Here is a 13,096-nt window from a genome sequence, read left to right as displayed (position 1 = left end):
AACAGAAATATTTCTTCACATTTCTGATTAACGCAGCTGTGAAATAGGAATACTAAAAGATCCAAGAGGGATTCACAGTGAAGATCAATGAGTTAGCGTATAGCACATAGCCCAGCACAGGGGGTGCTCAATACTGATTTAAAAAAAAAAAAAACTTGATCTTTCACTCATACACCCCACGCCAGCCCTTCTTCCATTAATAATGCCTAATGTGCTTCTAAGTTCATGCAACACCTTACATTCAACTGTAACTGACTGAACCCCCGCATTGAAAGCTTACAACAATTTTCCTAAATATTATTGACAACTGTTTACAAGATTTACTTCTGAATGTGGACTAGATATATTATTCCAACTGAAAGAATTTGTAGAAATTAGGAATCATGTGATGATACTGTTAGCCAAAGACATCGCAGCAGATACCTGTTGTTTATGTCTGCCTGGAAACCATCCTTCTTACTACCCATATTTTAAAAATTTGTTTTATATATATATATATACACACACACACACACACACACACGCTGGGGATTGAACACCCAAAGGGAATTACCACAGAAATATATAGTCACATGCTTTTTGGTTTGAGACAGGGTCTCATTAAATTGTGAGGGTCTTGCAAATTTCTTGAGGCTGGCCTCTAACTTGTGATCCGCCTGCCTTAACCTCTCAAGTCACTGGGCACCACCACACCTGGTTCCCACATATATTTTTAATTCCACTTCAATTCTTCTAAAAGTTTTCATTTAATTTATCGGCTATATAAGATTTTTAAAAATTCATATGAACAGATAATATTTTGTACTTGAAATACTACTAAAATACATAGGAAGTTAACTGAACAAGTGGGTAACCATGAGAAGCCAATAGTACATTGTACTCCTCTGACCCAAGACGTAATGATTGGCTCCAGTGTCAGCACAGGACAAAGGCTGATCCAAGAAATTCATTCCTAGAACCTCCATTGGAACTACAAAACACATACTCACTTCCTACTGGTATTACTCACTTCCTACTGGTCATAAGTATAAGCTACTCTGTTATTAAGAGGCATCAGCTCATGGAGACAGCCTCTCAAGTGTGAAGCCAACAGAGGATAACAGAACCAAGAGATGGAGGAAGAGGGGCATCATTTGAATGCCCACCAGAAGGAAACTCCTTTGGACTTTTTTGGACTTTTCTTTCTTTCTTTCCACCCCTCACCCTACCTCTGGTACTGGGGATTAACTTAGGGTTGCTCTACCACTAAGCTACATCCCCAGATATTTTTTATTTTTTATTTTGAGACAGGGTCTCACTAAGCTGCTAAGGCTGGCCTCAAACTTGCAATCCTCCCTCTTTTTGTTTTTAATTTTTTATTGTTGGTTGTTCAAAACATTGCATAGTTCTTGATATATCATATTTCACACTTTGATTCAAGTGGGTTATGAGCTCCCATTTTTACCCCATATACAGATTGCAGAATCACATCAGTTACACATCCATTGATTTACATATTGCCATACTAGTGTCTGTTGTGTTCTGCTGCCTTTCCTATCCTCCACTATCCCCCCTCCCCTCCCCTCCCCTCCCCTCTTCTCTCTCTGCCCCCTCTACTGACATTCATTTGTCCCCCTTGTATTATTTTTCCCTTTCCCCTCACTTCCTCTTGTATGTACTTTTGTATAACTCTGAGGGTCTCCTTCCATTCCCATGCAATTTCCCTTCTCTCTCCCTTTCCCTCCCACCTCTCATCCCTGTTTAATGTTAATCTTCTTCTCATGCTCTTCGACCCTACTCTGTTCTTAGTTACTCTCCTTATATCAAAGAAGACATTTGGCATTTGTTTTTTAGGGATTGGCTAGCTTCACTCAGCATAATCTGCTCTAATGCCATCCATTTCCCTGCAAATTCTATGATTTTGTCATTTTTTAATGCAGAGTAATACTCCATTGTGTATAAATGCCACATTTTTTTTATCCATTCATCTATTGAAGGGCATCTAGGTTGGTTCCACAGTCTTGCTATTATGAATTGTGCTGCTATGAACATCGATGTAGCAGTGTCCCTGTAGCATGCTCTTTTTAGGTCTTTAGGGAATAGACCGAGAAGGGGAATAGCTGGGTCAAATGGTGGCTCCATTCCCAACTTTCCAAGAAATCTCCATACTGCTTTCCAAATTGGCTGCACCAATTTGCAGTCCCACCAGCAATGTACAAGTGTACCCTTTTCCCCACATCCTCGCCAGCACTTGTTGTTGTTTGACTTCATAATGGCTGCCAATCTAACTGGAGTGAGATGGTATCTTAGGGTGGTTTTGATTTGCATTTCTCTGACTGCTAGAGATGGTGAGCATTTTTTCATGTACTTGTTGATTGATTGTATGTCCTCCTCTGAGAAGTATCTGTTCAGGTCCTTGGCCCATTTGTTGATTAGGTTGTTTGTTCTCTTATTGTCTAATTTTTTGAGTTCTTTGTATACTCTGGATATTAGGGCTCTATCTGAAGTGTGAGGAGTAAAGATTTGTTCCCAGGATGTAGGCTCTCTATTTACCTCTCTTATTGTTTCTTTTGCTGAGAAAAAACTTTTTAGTTTGAGTAAGTCCCATTTGTTGATTCTAGTTATTAACTTTTGTGCTATGGGTGTCCTATTGAGGAATTTGGAGCCCGACCCCACAGTATGTAGATCGTAGCCAACTTTTTCTTCTATCAGACGGCGTGTCTCTGATTTGATATCAAGCTCCTTGATCCATTTTGAATTAACTTTTGTGCATGGCGAGAGAAAGGGATTCAGTTTCATTTTGTTGCATATGGATTTCCAGTTTTCCCAGCACCATTTGTTGAAGATACTATCCTTCCTCCATTGCATGCTTTTAGCCCCTTTATCAAATATAAGATAGTTGTAGTTTTGTGGATTGGTTTCTGTGTCCTCTATTCTGTACCATTGGTCCACCCGCCTGTTTTGGTACCAGTACCATGCTGTTTTTGTTACTATTGCTCTGTAGTATAGTTTGAAGTCTGGTATCGCTATACCGCCTGATTCACACTTCCTGCTTAGCATTGTTTTTGCTATTCTGGGTCTTTTATTGTTCCATATGAATTTCATGATTGCTTTCTCTATTTCTACAAGAAATGCCATTGGGATTTTGATTGGCATTGCATTAAACCTATAGAGAACTTTTGGTAATATCGCCATTTTGATGATGTTAGTTCTGCCTATCCATGAACAGGGTATATTTTTCCATCTTCTAAGATCTTCTTCTATTTCTCTCTTTAGGGTTCTGTAGTTTTTATTGTATAAGTCTTTCACCTCTTTTGTTAGGTTGATTCCCAAGTATTTTATTTTTTTTTGAAGATATTGTGAATGGAGTGGTTGTCCTCATTTCCATTTCAGAGGATTTGTCGCTGATATACAGGAATGCCTTTGATTTATGCGTGTTGATTTTATATCCTGCCACTTTGCTGAATTCATTTATTAGCTCTAATAGTTTCTTTGTAGACCCTTTTGGGTCTGCTAGGTATAGAATCATGTCATCTGCAAATAGTGATAATTTAAGTTCTTCTTTTCCTATTTTGATGCCTTTAATTTCTTTCGTCTGTCTAATTGCTCTGGCCAGTGTTTCGAGAACTATGTTGAACAGAAGTGGTGAGAGAGGGCATCCCTGTCTTGTTCCAGATTTTAGAGGGAATGCCTTCAATTTTTCTCCATTCAGAATGATGCTAGCCTGAGGCTTAGCATAGATTGCTTTTACAATATTGAGGTATGTTCCTGTTATCCCTAGTTTTTCTAGAGTTTTGAACATAAAGGGATGCTGTACTTTGTCGAATGCTTTTTCCACATCTATCGAGATGATCATATGGTTCTTATTTTTAAGTCTATTGATGTGGTGAATAACATTTATTGATTTCCGTATATTGAACCAGCCTTGCATCCCAGGGATGAATCCTACTTGATCATGGTGCACAATTTTTTTGATATGTTTTTGTATCCGATTCGCCAGAATTTTATTGAGGATTTTTGCATCTAGGTTCATTAGAGATATTGGTCTGTAGTTTTCTTTCTTGGAAGTGTCTTTGTCTGGTTTAGGTATCAGGGTGATGTTGGCCTCGTAGAATGAATTTGGAAGTTCTCCCTCTTTTTCTATTTCCTGAAGTAGCTTGAAAAGTATTGTTATTAGTTCCTCTTTAAAGGTTTTGTAAAACTCTGCTGTATACCCATCCGGTCCTGGGCTTTTCTTAGTTGGTAGTCTTTTGATGGTTTCTTCTATTTCCTCAATTGATATTGGTCTGTTTAGGTTGTCTATATCCTCCTGAATCAATCTGGGCAGATCATATGACTTAAGAAATTTATCTATGCCTTCACTCTCTTCTAATGTATTGGAGTATAAGGATTCAAAATAATTTTTGATTATCTTCTGTATTTCTGAAGTGTCTGTTGTGATATTGCCTTTTTCATCCCGTATGTTAGTAATTTGAGTTCTCTCTCTTCTTCTCTTTGCTAGCATGGCTAAGGGTCTGTCGATTTTGTTTATTTTTTCAAAGAACCAACTTTTAGTTTTGTCAATTTTTTCAATTGTTTCTTTTGTTTCGATTTCATTAATTTCAGCTCTGATTTTCATTATTTCTTGCCTTCTACTTCTTTTGCTGTTGTTTTGCTCTTCTTTTTCTAGGATTTTGAGATGAAGTATGAGATCATTTATTTGTTGGTTTTTTCTTTTTTTAAGGAATGAACTCCAAGCAATGAATTTTCCTCTTAGAACTGCTTTCAATGTGTCCCATAGATTCCGATATGTTGTGTCTGTGTTTTCATTTATCTCTAAGAATTTTTTAATTTCCTCCTTGATGTCTTCTATAACCCATTGATCATTCAGTAACCTATTGTTCATTCTCCAAGTGATGTATGCTTTTTCCTTCCTTCTTTTATCGTTGATTTTCAGTTTCATTCCATTATGATCAGATAAGATGCATGGTATTATCTCTACTCCTTTATATTGTCTAAGAGTTGCCCTGTGACATAATATGTGATCTATTTTTGAGAAGGATCCATATGCTGCTGAGAAAAAAGTGTAACTGCTTGATGTTGGGTAGTATATTCTATATATGTCAATTAAGTCTAGGTTATTAATTGTGTTATTGAGTTCTATAGTTTCCTTATTCAACTTTTGTTTGGAAGATCTGTCCATTGGTGAGAGAGGTGTGTTGAAGTCTCCCATGATTATTGTATGGTGGTCTATTAGACTCTTGAACTTGAGAAGAGTTTGTTTGATGAACATAGCTGCACCATTGTTAGGGGCATATATATTTATGATTGTTATGTCTTGTTGGTGTATGGTTCCCTTGAGCAGTATGTAGTGTCCCTCTTTATCCCTTTTGATTAACTTGGGCTTGAAATCTATTTTATTTGATATGAGTATGGACACACCTGCTTGTTTCCGAAGTCCATATGAGTGATATGATTTTTCCCAACCTTTCACCTTCATCCTATGTATGTCTTTTCCTATCAAATGTGTCTCCTGTGGGCAGCATATTGTTGGGTCTTGTTTTGTGATCCATTCTACTAGCCTGTGTCTCTTAATTGATGAGTTTAAGCCATTAACATTTAGGGTTATTATTGAGATATGGGTTGTTCTTCCAGCCATATTTGTTTATTTATGTTACTAAACATGGTTTGTTTTCCTCTTTGATTATTTTCCCCCCTTTACTGTCCTACCTCCCACTGTTGGTTTTCATTGTTATTTTCCATTTCCTCTTCCTGTAATGTTTTGCCAAGGATGTTTTGAAGAGATGGTTTTCTAGCTGCAAATTCTTTTAACTTTTGTTTATCGTGGAAGGTTTTAATTTCATCTTCCATCCTGAAGATTAATTTCGCTGGAAACACAATTCTTGGTTGGAACCCATTTTCTTTCAGTGTTTGAAATATGTTATCCCAGGATCTTCTAGCTTTCAGAGTCTGTGTTGAAAGATCAGCTGTTATCCTGATTGGCTTACCCCTAAATGTAATCTGCTTCCTTTCTCTTGTAGCTTTTAAAATTCTCTCCTTATTCTGTATGTTGGCCATCTTCATTATAATGTGTCTAGGTGTGGGTCTCTTATGATTTTGCACATTCGGCGTCCTGTAGGCTTCTAGGATTTGGGATTCTGTCTCATTCTTCAAGTCTGGGAAGTTTTCTCATATTATTTCATTGAATAGATTGCTCATTCCTTTGGTTTGAAACTCTGTCCCTTCCTGTATCCCAATGACTCTTAAATTTGGTCTCTTGATGTTATCCCATATTTCTTGGATGTTCTGCTCATGGTTTCTTAACAGTCTTGCTGAGCTGTCTATGTTCTTTTCAAGTTGAAATACTTTGTCTTCATTATCTGATGTTCTGTCTTCTAAGTGTTCTACTCTGCTGGTAGTATTCTCAATTGAGTTTTTAAGTTGGTTTATTGCTTCCTGCATTTCTAGGATTTCTGTTTGTTTTTTATAACCTCTATCTCCCTGTATAGTTGATCTTTTGCTTCTTGGATTTGTTTATGTAATTCACTGTTGAAGTGATCTTTCATTGTCTGATTTTGCTGTCTGATGTCTTCCTTGAGACTCCAGATCATCTGAAGCATGTATATCCTGAATTCTTTATCTGACATTCCATCTGCTGCAGCTATTACCTCTTCTAACATTGAGTTGACCTGCATTGCTTGTGGTCCTTTCTTTCCTTGTCTCTTCATACTGTTCGCGTTCCTTTCTACTTGATGAAACTGTTGTGCTATTGAATTTTCCCTCTATATATTTATATTGGTCTTGTATAGTTGCAAAGTCTCCCTCGCAGGCGCGGGCGGCGGCTCTGCCCCTCCTCCAACTGGGGCAATGTGCCTACCACGCCGGCAGGCCGCTGGGCCTGCTCTGCCGGTCGGTAGCAGGTCCGCCTACCTTGCAGGCGCGGGCGGCGGCTCTGTCCCTCTGCGGGCCGCTAGGCTTGTTCTGTCGGTGGTCGCAGTTCTGCCTACTTTGCAGGCGCAGGCAGCGGCACTGCCCCTCTGCAGGACTCTGGGGCTGTTCTACTGGTGGGTCGCAGGTCCGCCTACCTTGCAGGCGCGGTGGGGGGGGCAGCTCTACCCTTCCTCAGGCCACTGGGCCTGTTCTGTCTGTCGGTTGCAGGTCTGGCCTGTTCTGTTGGTGATCACAGTTCCGTCTACCTTGCAGGTACGGGGGGAGGGAGCGGCTCTGCCTCTCAGCAGGCCGCTGCGCCTGTTCTGCCGGTGGGTCGCAGGCCTGCCTACCTTGCAGAAGTGGTTGGCAGCTCTGCCCCTCTGCGGGCCACTGGGCCTTTTCTGTCAGTGGTCACAGTTCCGCCTACCTGGCAGGCGCGGGTGGTGGGGGGCGGCTCTGCCCCTCAGCAGGCCGCTGGGCCTGTTCTGTGGGTGGTCACAGTTCGCAATCCTCCCTCTTCAATCTCTGGAATCACTGATATTACAGGCAGGCAACACAGCACCCTGCAATCTTGGACTTCTTGATTTCTATGAGCTTACACACTTTTCTTGTTTCATAACCCAGGGAGAGTTGGGTTTCTATCATTTGAGACCTGACTAACAGGGACAATATCATCATCATTAGTACTACAGTTTATCAGTGTATGGCAACAAAACTTTAATCTCTTTTACTAATAAATTTAGCTAGCTTCTCCTCAAAGAACTGCCGTCATGTGATACCAAAGTCATGGCCTCATACAAGCATTATAGGACTAAAAGTATTGTGGAGACATTCATTTCTTCTAACAAACTTTACATAAACTGAGAAGTAGCCACTTTGAACAAGAGGTTTAACTGGGCTCATTTAGCAGCTAGGGCTGGACTGGGAGAGTGAGTTGGCTGCTAGCAGGAGGCCAGGAACTTTTTAACTGCTGTGACTGACAGATCATGATAACATACCTTCCTAATTTTTTTTTGCCTCTGACTTGCTTAAAAGATCAAGTCAAATCTCATAAAACTATTCTGGTGAATTTATAATACAGATTTTTTTCTAAAATGGGGCAAATGGTCATTGTTCTCAGACCGAATAGAAAGGAGATTGGGAACATCAATTTATTTTTCATTCACTGTCTGGGAAAGACTACTAGGATAGAGCTAGAGATTATCATCTGTGCATGAAAGTTGTGAGATATATAGAATCTTTTTTGTAATATTTTTTTAGTTGTCAATGGACCTTTATTTTATTGATTTATATGCAGTGCTGAGAATCGAACCCAGTCCCTCACACATGCTCGGCAAGTGCTTTACCACTGAGCCACAACCCCAGCCCCTATATATAATCTTTGAGAAAGGTTTATCGGTAAGGAAGTCAGCAGAGAATTTACCCATTCTGGGTTGTTAAGCAAATCCACTCACCTCACTGGCCATTTCAGATGCTCGTTTGGCTCTCTGAATATCAAGAACTTCTGAATTAACGTCCATTCCTTTCCCCTTTATTTCATTTTCCAAATCCTTTTTATATTCTTTCTATAAGACAAGGATAGGACAGTAACTTACTGGAAATCACTTTAACCGATATTCTATATTCTTTTCTAGAGATCCTAGACAGAAAATATTACCAGGGAGGAAGAAATCACACTGTTGAGCATCCTGCTATGCCCTTTCCATGTCATTTTTGTACTCTATCAAATTCAGAGTGGCTTACAATATTATCCATCTTTGCCCTTTCATCCTTTCTCCCAACATGTTTTGGTACCACAGTGAATTTTTTAAAGATGTTTTTCCTTTCAATGATGAGAAAGATCTTAGGAATATATGCTTCTTAACAATTATGTTAAATATTTTTTACAAATGTTTAGTAAATATGAATTACCCAAAGAACACAGTTGAAAAAGAACAAAACAAAATGATCAAATCAAAAGGGTTGCCGTAGCCAAAGGTTGTTTTTTTTTTTAAGTTTCCACTTTATTCAATGATTGATAGTCAAATAACATAGAGCCAAATAATTTCCTACATATTGATAATATACACTTTGAATTTCTCCTATTTTAATATCATATTTTAAGTAGGTCCAAATGCCTCTCACAGATGTTTACACAAAACTTGTATTCTCTGCCAACAAATTGCTTGTTTTCTCAATTGTATTATGAAAACAATAAATATCCTTTTCCCACTACTCTAAGTTTCATTTACAACTAATTTGCTGGGTGAAAGATGAAATTACCTTCACTGATAAGAAATCAGGTTGCAGTTAGTTCTAAGGTTCATTTCATGTTATTTTCCCTTTGTCCTGTATAATTAAATTAGCTGTCCTCTGCTCACCCTACAGCCTGCTAGATATTATCACAACCTGCACGTGTTTCTGGAAAGAGCTCTGAGTGAAATGACCTGGATTTAAGTAAGAGCTCTTTCACTACTTTGGTGATGTTAACTTCAGGGGGACTTTAAGGAACTCAGCCTTAATTTCCATCTTGGCAAAATGAAAATAAAAGTAAATGCTTTACGGATGCCAAAGGGCAATGAGGGGGGAATCACGTGGGGCATCCAGTGGTACTTCAGACACCCTAAATAGCAGAGCAAATGTAAAAACCATAAAGCAAGGAGCGCAATGCCCATTTCCAGCTAAAGGCTTACAGTTAGAAAGGGAAGTTACAATTTCATTATATCACTAAGCAACTGTTTTTTAAGCTGGTCATCTCTATAGTTTAGTTAAAAGTTTTAAATCATAGTTGTTATGATGTTTATTTTCCTAAAAATAATCTAAATTTTCCTCCAAAAATTCATATGTTGAAGCCCTAACTTCCAGTGTGATAGCACCTGGAGGTGGGGCCTTCAGGGGTAATTATATTCAGATGAGGTTATAAGTGTGGGGACATTAGGATGGGATTAATGGCTCTAATAGTAAGAAAGACCAAAGTGCCTCTGCCGGCTTCTCTCTCTCAAAATGTCTTAATTGTATCATACTCACTAAAAGAAGGAAAAAGTAGCAAGAGAATTCTTACAGAAATTATATGTGTATTTCAGCACAATATAAATTATAACAATGAATCACACTAAATTTCTAAAACCAGTTCATGGTAAAGGCCAGTTGGCACTTGCTTACTAAAGAAATTCATAATGATAAGCCTCTATACAGGTAATTATGATTTAGTGTATTTCACTGACCAAAGATATTTCTTTCAGTAATCATTTCTTTGGTTCAAAAATTTAGAATGAAATGAAATTTCATTTTCCATTTCCTAAATAAATAAATGTTATATATATATATATATATATATATATATATATATATATATATACACACACACACACACACACACACACACACATATATTCCACTTATATATTATATAATAATTATTATATTACATGTATTCCATTATTATATATTCACTTAAACTTTCCTGTAATATAAAGAGAATCTATTTAAACAGAAATGAAAGAACTCTAAGTTATTTTTCAGCCATTAAAAAAAAAGGCAAACATGTTAAGAGTTGCACTATGAGCACAATATTTTTGTTAAGATTTGAAAACTTACGTGTTCAACACATTTAAATATTAATTCTGAGCCAAAATATACCTTTAAGTTTGGGGAGAAATCCTACAGAGAATGAAATGAAAAACAGACCTGAGTTCCTCTATTCTATATGCTAACTTTACAATTTTTCCCTACATAGAAGATAAGAGACTTATAAATAATGCACCTTCTATCCACAGTTTCACATGTCAGAACTCATTTTTGGTATCAAATATCATGAGAATGCTGCAGGGAAACTACAGGAAAAAAGGTGGTTCTAATACATGTTTTTATAATAATTCCATTTTAAAGAATCAAACTTGCCCACCTATATTCAAAAAAATGTATGTATATTTTAAACTAATTACTATAAAGCTATAAAACTCACTACATACAGAGCTTCTAAGCTACAATTAAAACACAAAACTAGAATATTCTTCAAATCTTTTCAGGAAATCTAGGCACTTTCTTCCCTCAACTTTAAACAGATGTGTTAACTAATACTTTTCTCTTTTTAATGAAAATGTAAGACTTTCTTAATAAGGGTCAAAGTGTAGGACAGAGCAAAGTGCTAACATCTCAAACACTGGCTTAGCAGAAGACTATTAGGTAAATATCTCCTGGGTTATTTCCTCCGTTTTCTTTCATGACATTTAATAGAAAATAGAAAGATCATACCTCCCTCAGAAGGTTGGTGATGTACTTTACATGTAAAAATTCAGGAGTCTTGTCCAAATCTAATGAGGACCTTCCCTTAATCTCCTTCTCAAAATCCTCTCTGTAAACTTTCTGTTAAATAAAAACACATAATTTAAATGCAGGAAATATTAGTGACTGTTGAAAAGAACACGTGTTTCCAGAACAAAATTGATGTTTTGTGATATAATTCTACTATCTCAGAGATTTTGTCAACAGGAAAATAATTCCAGCTTTACTATAAACTTCACAATTCCCCCAAATATAAGTAGCACGATTAAAGACCATTGCGTTCCTAGGGCAAATCATCCTGAGTGAAGCTGTTCAACATCTTATTAGTCCGTGATTAATACCACCCCCATTTTAGGGAAAGAACCAGTAAGACTGGCATTTTGATGGGATTCTCCTGAATTCACTCCAAAGGGAGTGGGGAGCCTCCTTTGGAAGAGAATCTGGTGGCATGGAAGGCCATTCAAACCAAAATAACACCAATAGTCATGGCTCCTGCACCCTTATCTCTGTCAGTCTTTTGTGAATTCAGGAAAGAATATTCCAAAAATTAATGAAGGAGGCTTGGGGAAGGGAGTATTTTTGTTCAATGGTTTGGGCATTGAAAATATTTATATACCATTTATGGAATTTGATATGGATCGAGTTACAATGTGAGGACAATCTCACCCTGAATCCTTTAGGTAAGAGTTCACAACAAGAAATGGAAGGGGGATGCTGACCATGGATCATGGAGGGCCCAGACCCATAGCACCTGCCCCGTTGGACTGCTCCTGAACCCACTAGGTATGAGTCTCTAAATTCCAGCATTTGAGCTATGCATTTGAAAATCCCATAACTCAAGTTTTATGACTAGAAAGACTGCCTCAATCATCAAAATATCCAACCATGTGAAATATTTACTAAACAAGGGCCAGATTTTACCAGCCAAATGTTATATTCAAATGGCATCATAAAGCTGACAAGAACAAATGAATTCTGCATGAGATTGTTATTCATGCTAAATGAGCAGCTATTTCTAGGTTCATTGTATATTTATTACAGAGAAAAGTAATTATATACATAAAGAAACTCTCCAAACCATCAGGGAGGATGAGAGAAGCATGCTGCCCTCTCACTTAGAATTTCTGCTCCATACAGTCACTCCATGAACACTGTGTCTGCAGTCATAAGGAAAGGCAGTGACGGATAGTCTATGAATCTGATTAAGAAGATGCATTGGGAGCATTCTGAATTAAAGAACTAGAGAGACACCAAAGAGCAATAATGAGAAAGTGTCCTTTTTTTAAATGTGGAACGAATTGAGATAATGTGAATCTAGGGCATTTCCAGGCTGAAAGGACTCTACAAAGTGAAATATAAATATGTATGCGTATTTATTTATTTATATTAGATATTTCACTTCAAAGAGCACTTTTCTTCTGAATAAAAAAAAAAAATCTCTTTGCTAAAGTAAGTCATTAAGAAAAGTTGATTATGCCTGAGACTGGCCAATTTTTACCCTGAAATAAGACAAAAACCTTCAGTATGCTTTCTGCCAGGAGTTATATTTGTGAAAGAGAAGACAGAACTTTCAAGGATGGATTTACAGATTTCTTGTGAAAACACACAGATTAAACTATATCTGGTATTAGGAGAAATCAAGGTAAGTATGATAAAAGATCACAGCAAAAACACTGATGGTTTTTCCTGAAATCATATGCACATAGCTTTACCCATAAGGGGCTCCTCAGAAGAGGAGTCTATCTCTGAAGAATAGAAACCATCTCTAAGACAAGTGGCTGTATTCATGTCCTTCTATATTTAAAGTCATTTTCACATCAAACTTTGTCTAAGATAATATTAGATATTTTATTTTTCTAGCTTTCAGAGTATAGATTTGGCCCAAAGATATTTTCTATTGGAAAATTTTGCTCCCATGAAGCCCTGTGGAGCAGAGGCATAATTA

General features: G+C 37.4%; 1 protein-coding gene across 3 annotated transcripts in view; it reads right to left on the bottom strand.

The window, feature by feature from the left end:
- The window catches only part of Nebl (nebulette), a 336,213-nt gene that overhangs the window by 46,636 nt on the left and 276,481 nt on the right, over nucleotides 1-13,096 (bottom strand). The window contains exons 12-13 of one of the 3 annotated variants that reach the window (XM_027928589.2): nucleotides 11,122-11,232; nucleotides 8,343-8,453 (exon numbers count right to left, since the gene is read on the bottom strand). The exons of the other annotated variants lie outside the window; for them this stretch is intronic. Coding sequence (XP_027784390.2) covers nucleotides 8,343-8,453; nucleotides 11,122-11,232 — 222 coding nt within the window. The remainder of the gene's footprint in view (nucleotides 1-8,342; nucleotides 8,454-11,121; nucleotides 11,233-13,096) is intronic. 3 annotated transcript variants of the gene reach the window in all.

Source organism: Marmota flaviventris, chromosome 12, assembly GCF_047511675.1.
Source record: "Marmota flaviventris isolate mMarFla1 chromosome 12, mMarFla1.hap1, whole genome shotgun sequence".
NCBI lineage: Eukaryota > Metazoa > Chordata > Mammalia > Rodentia > Sciuridae > Marmota > Marmota flaviventris.
This window is presented reverse-complemented; position numbering and strand designations above follow the sequence as displayed.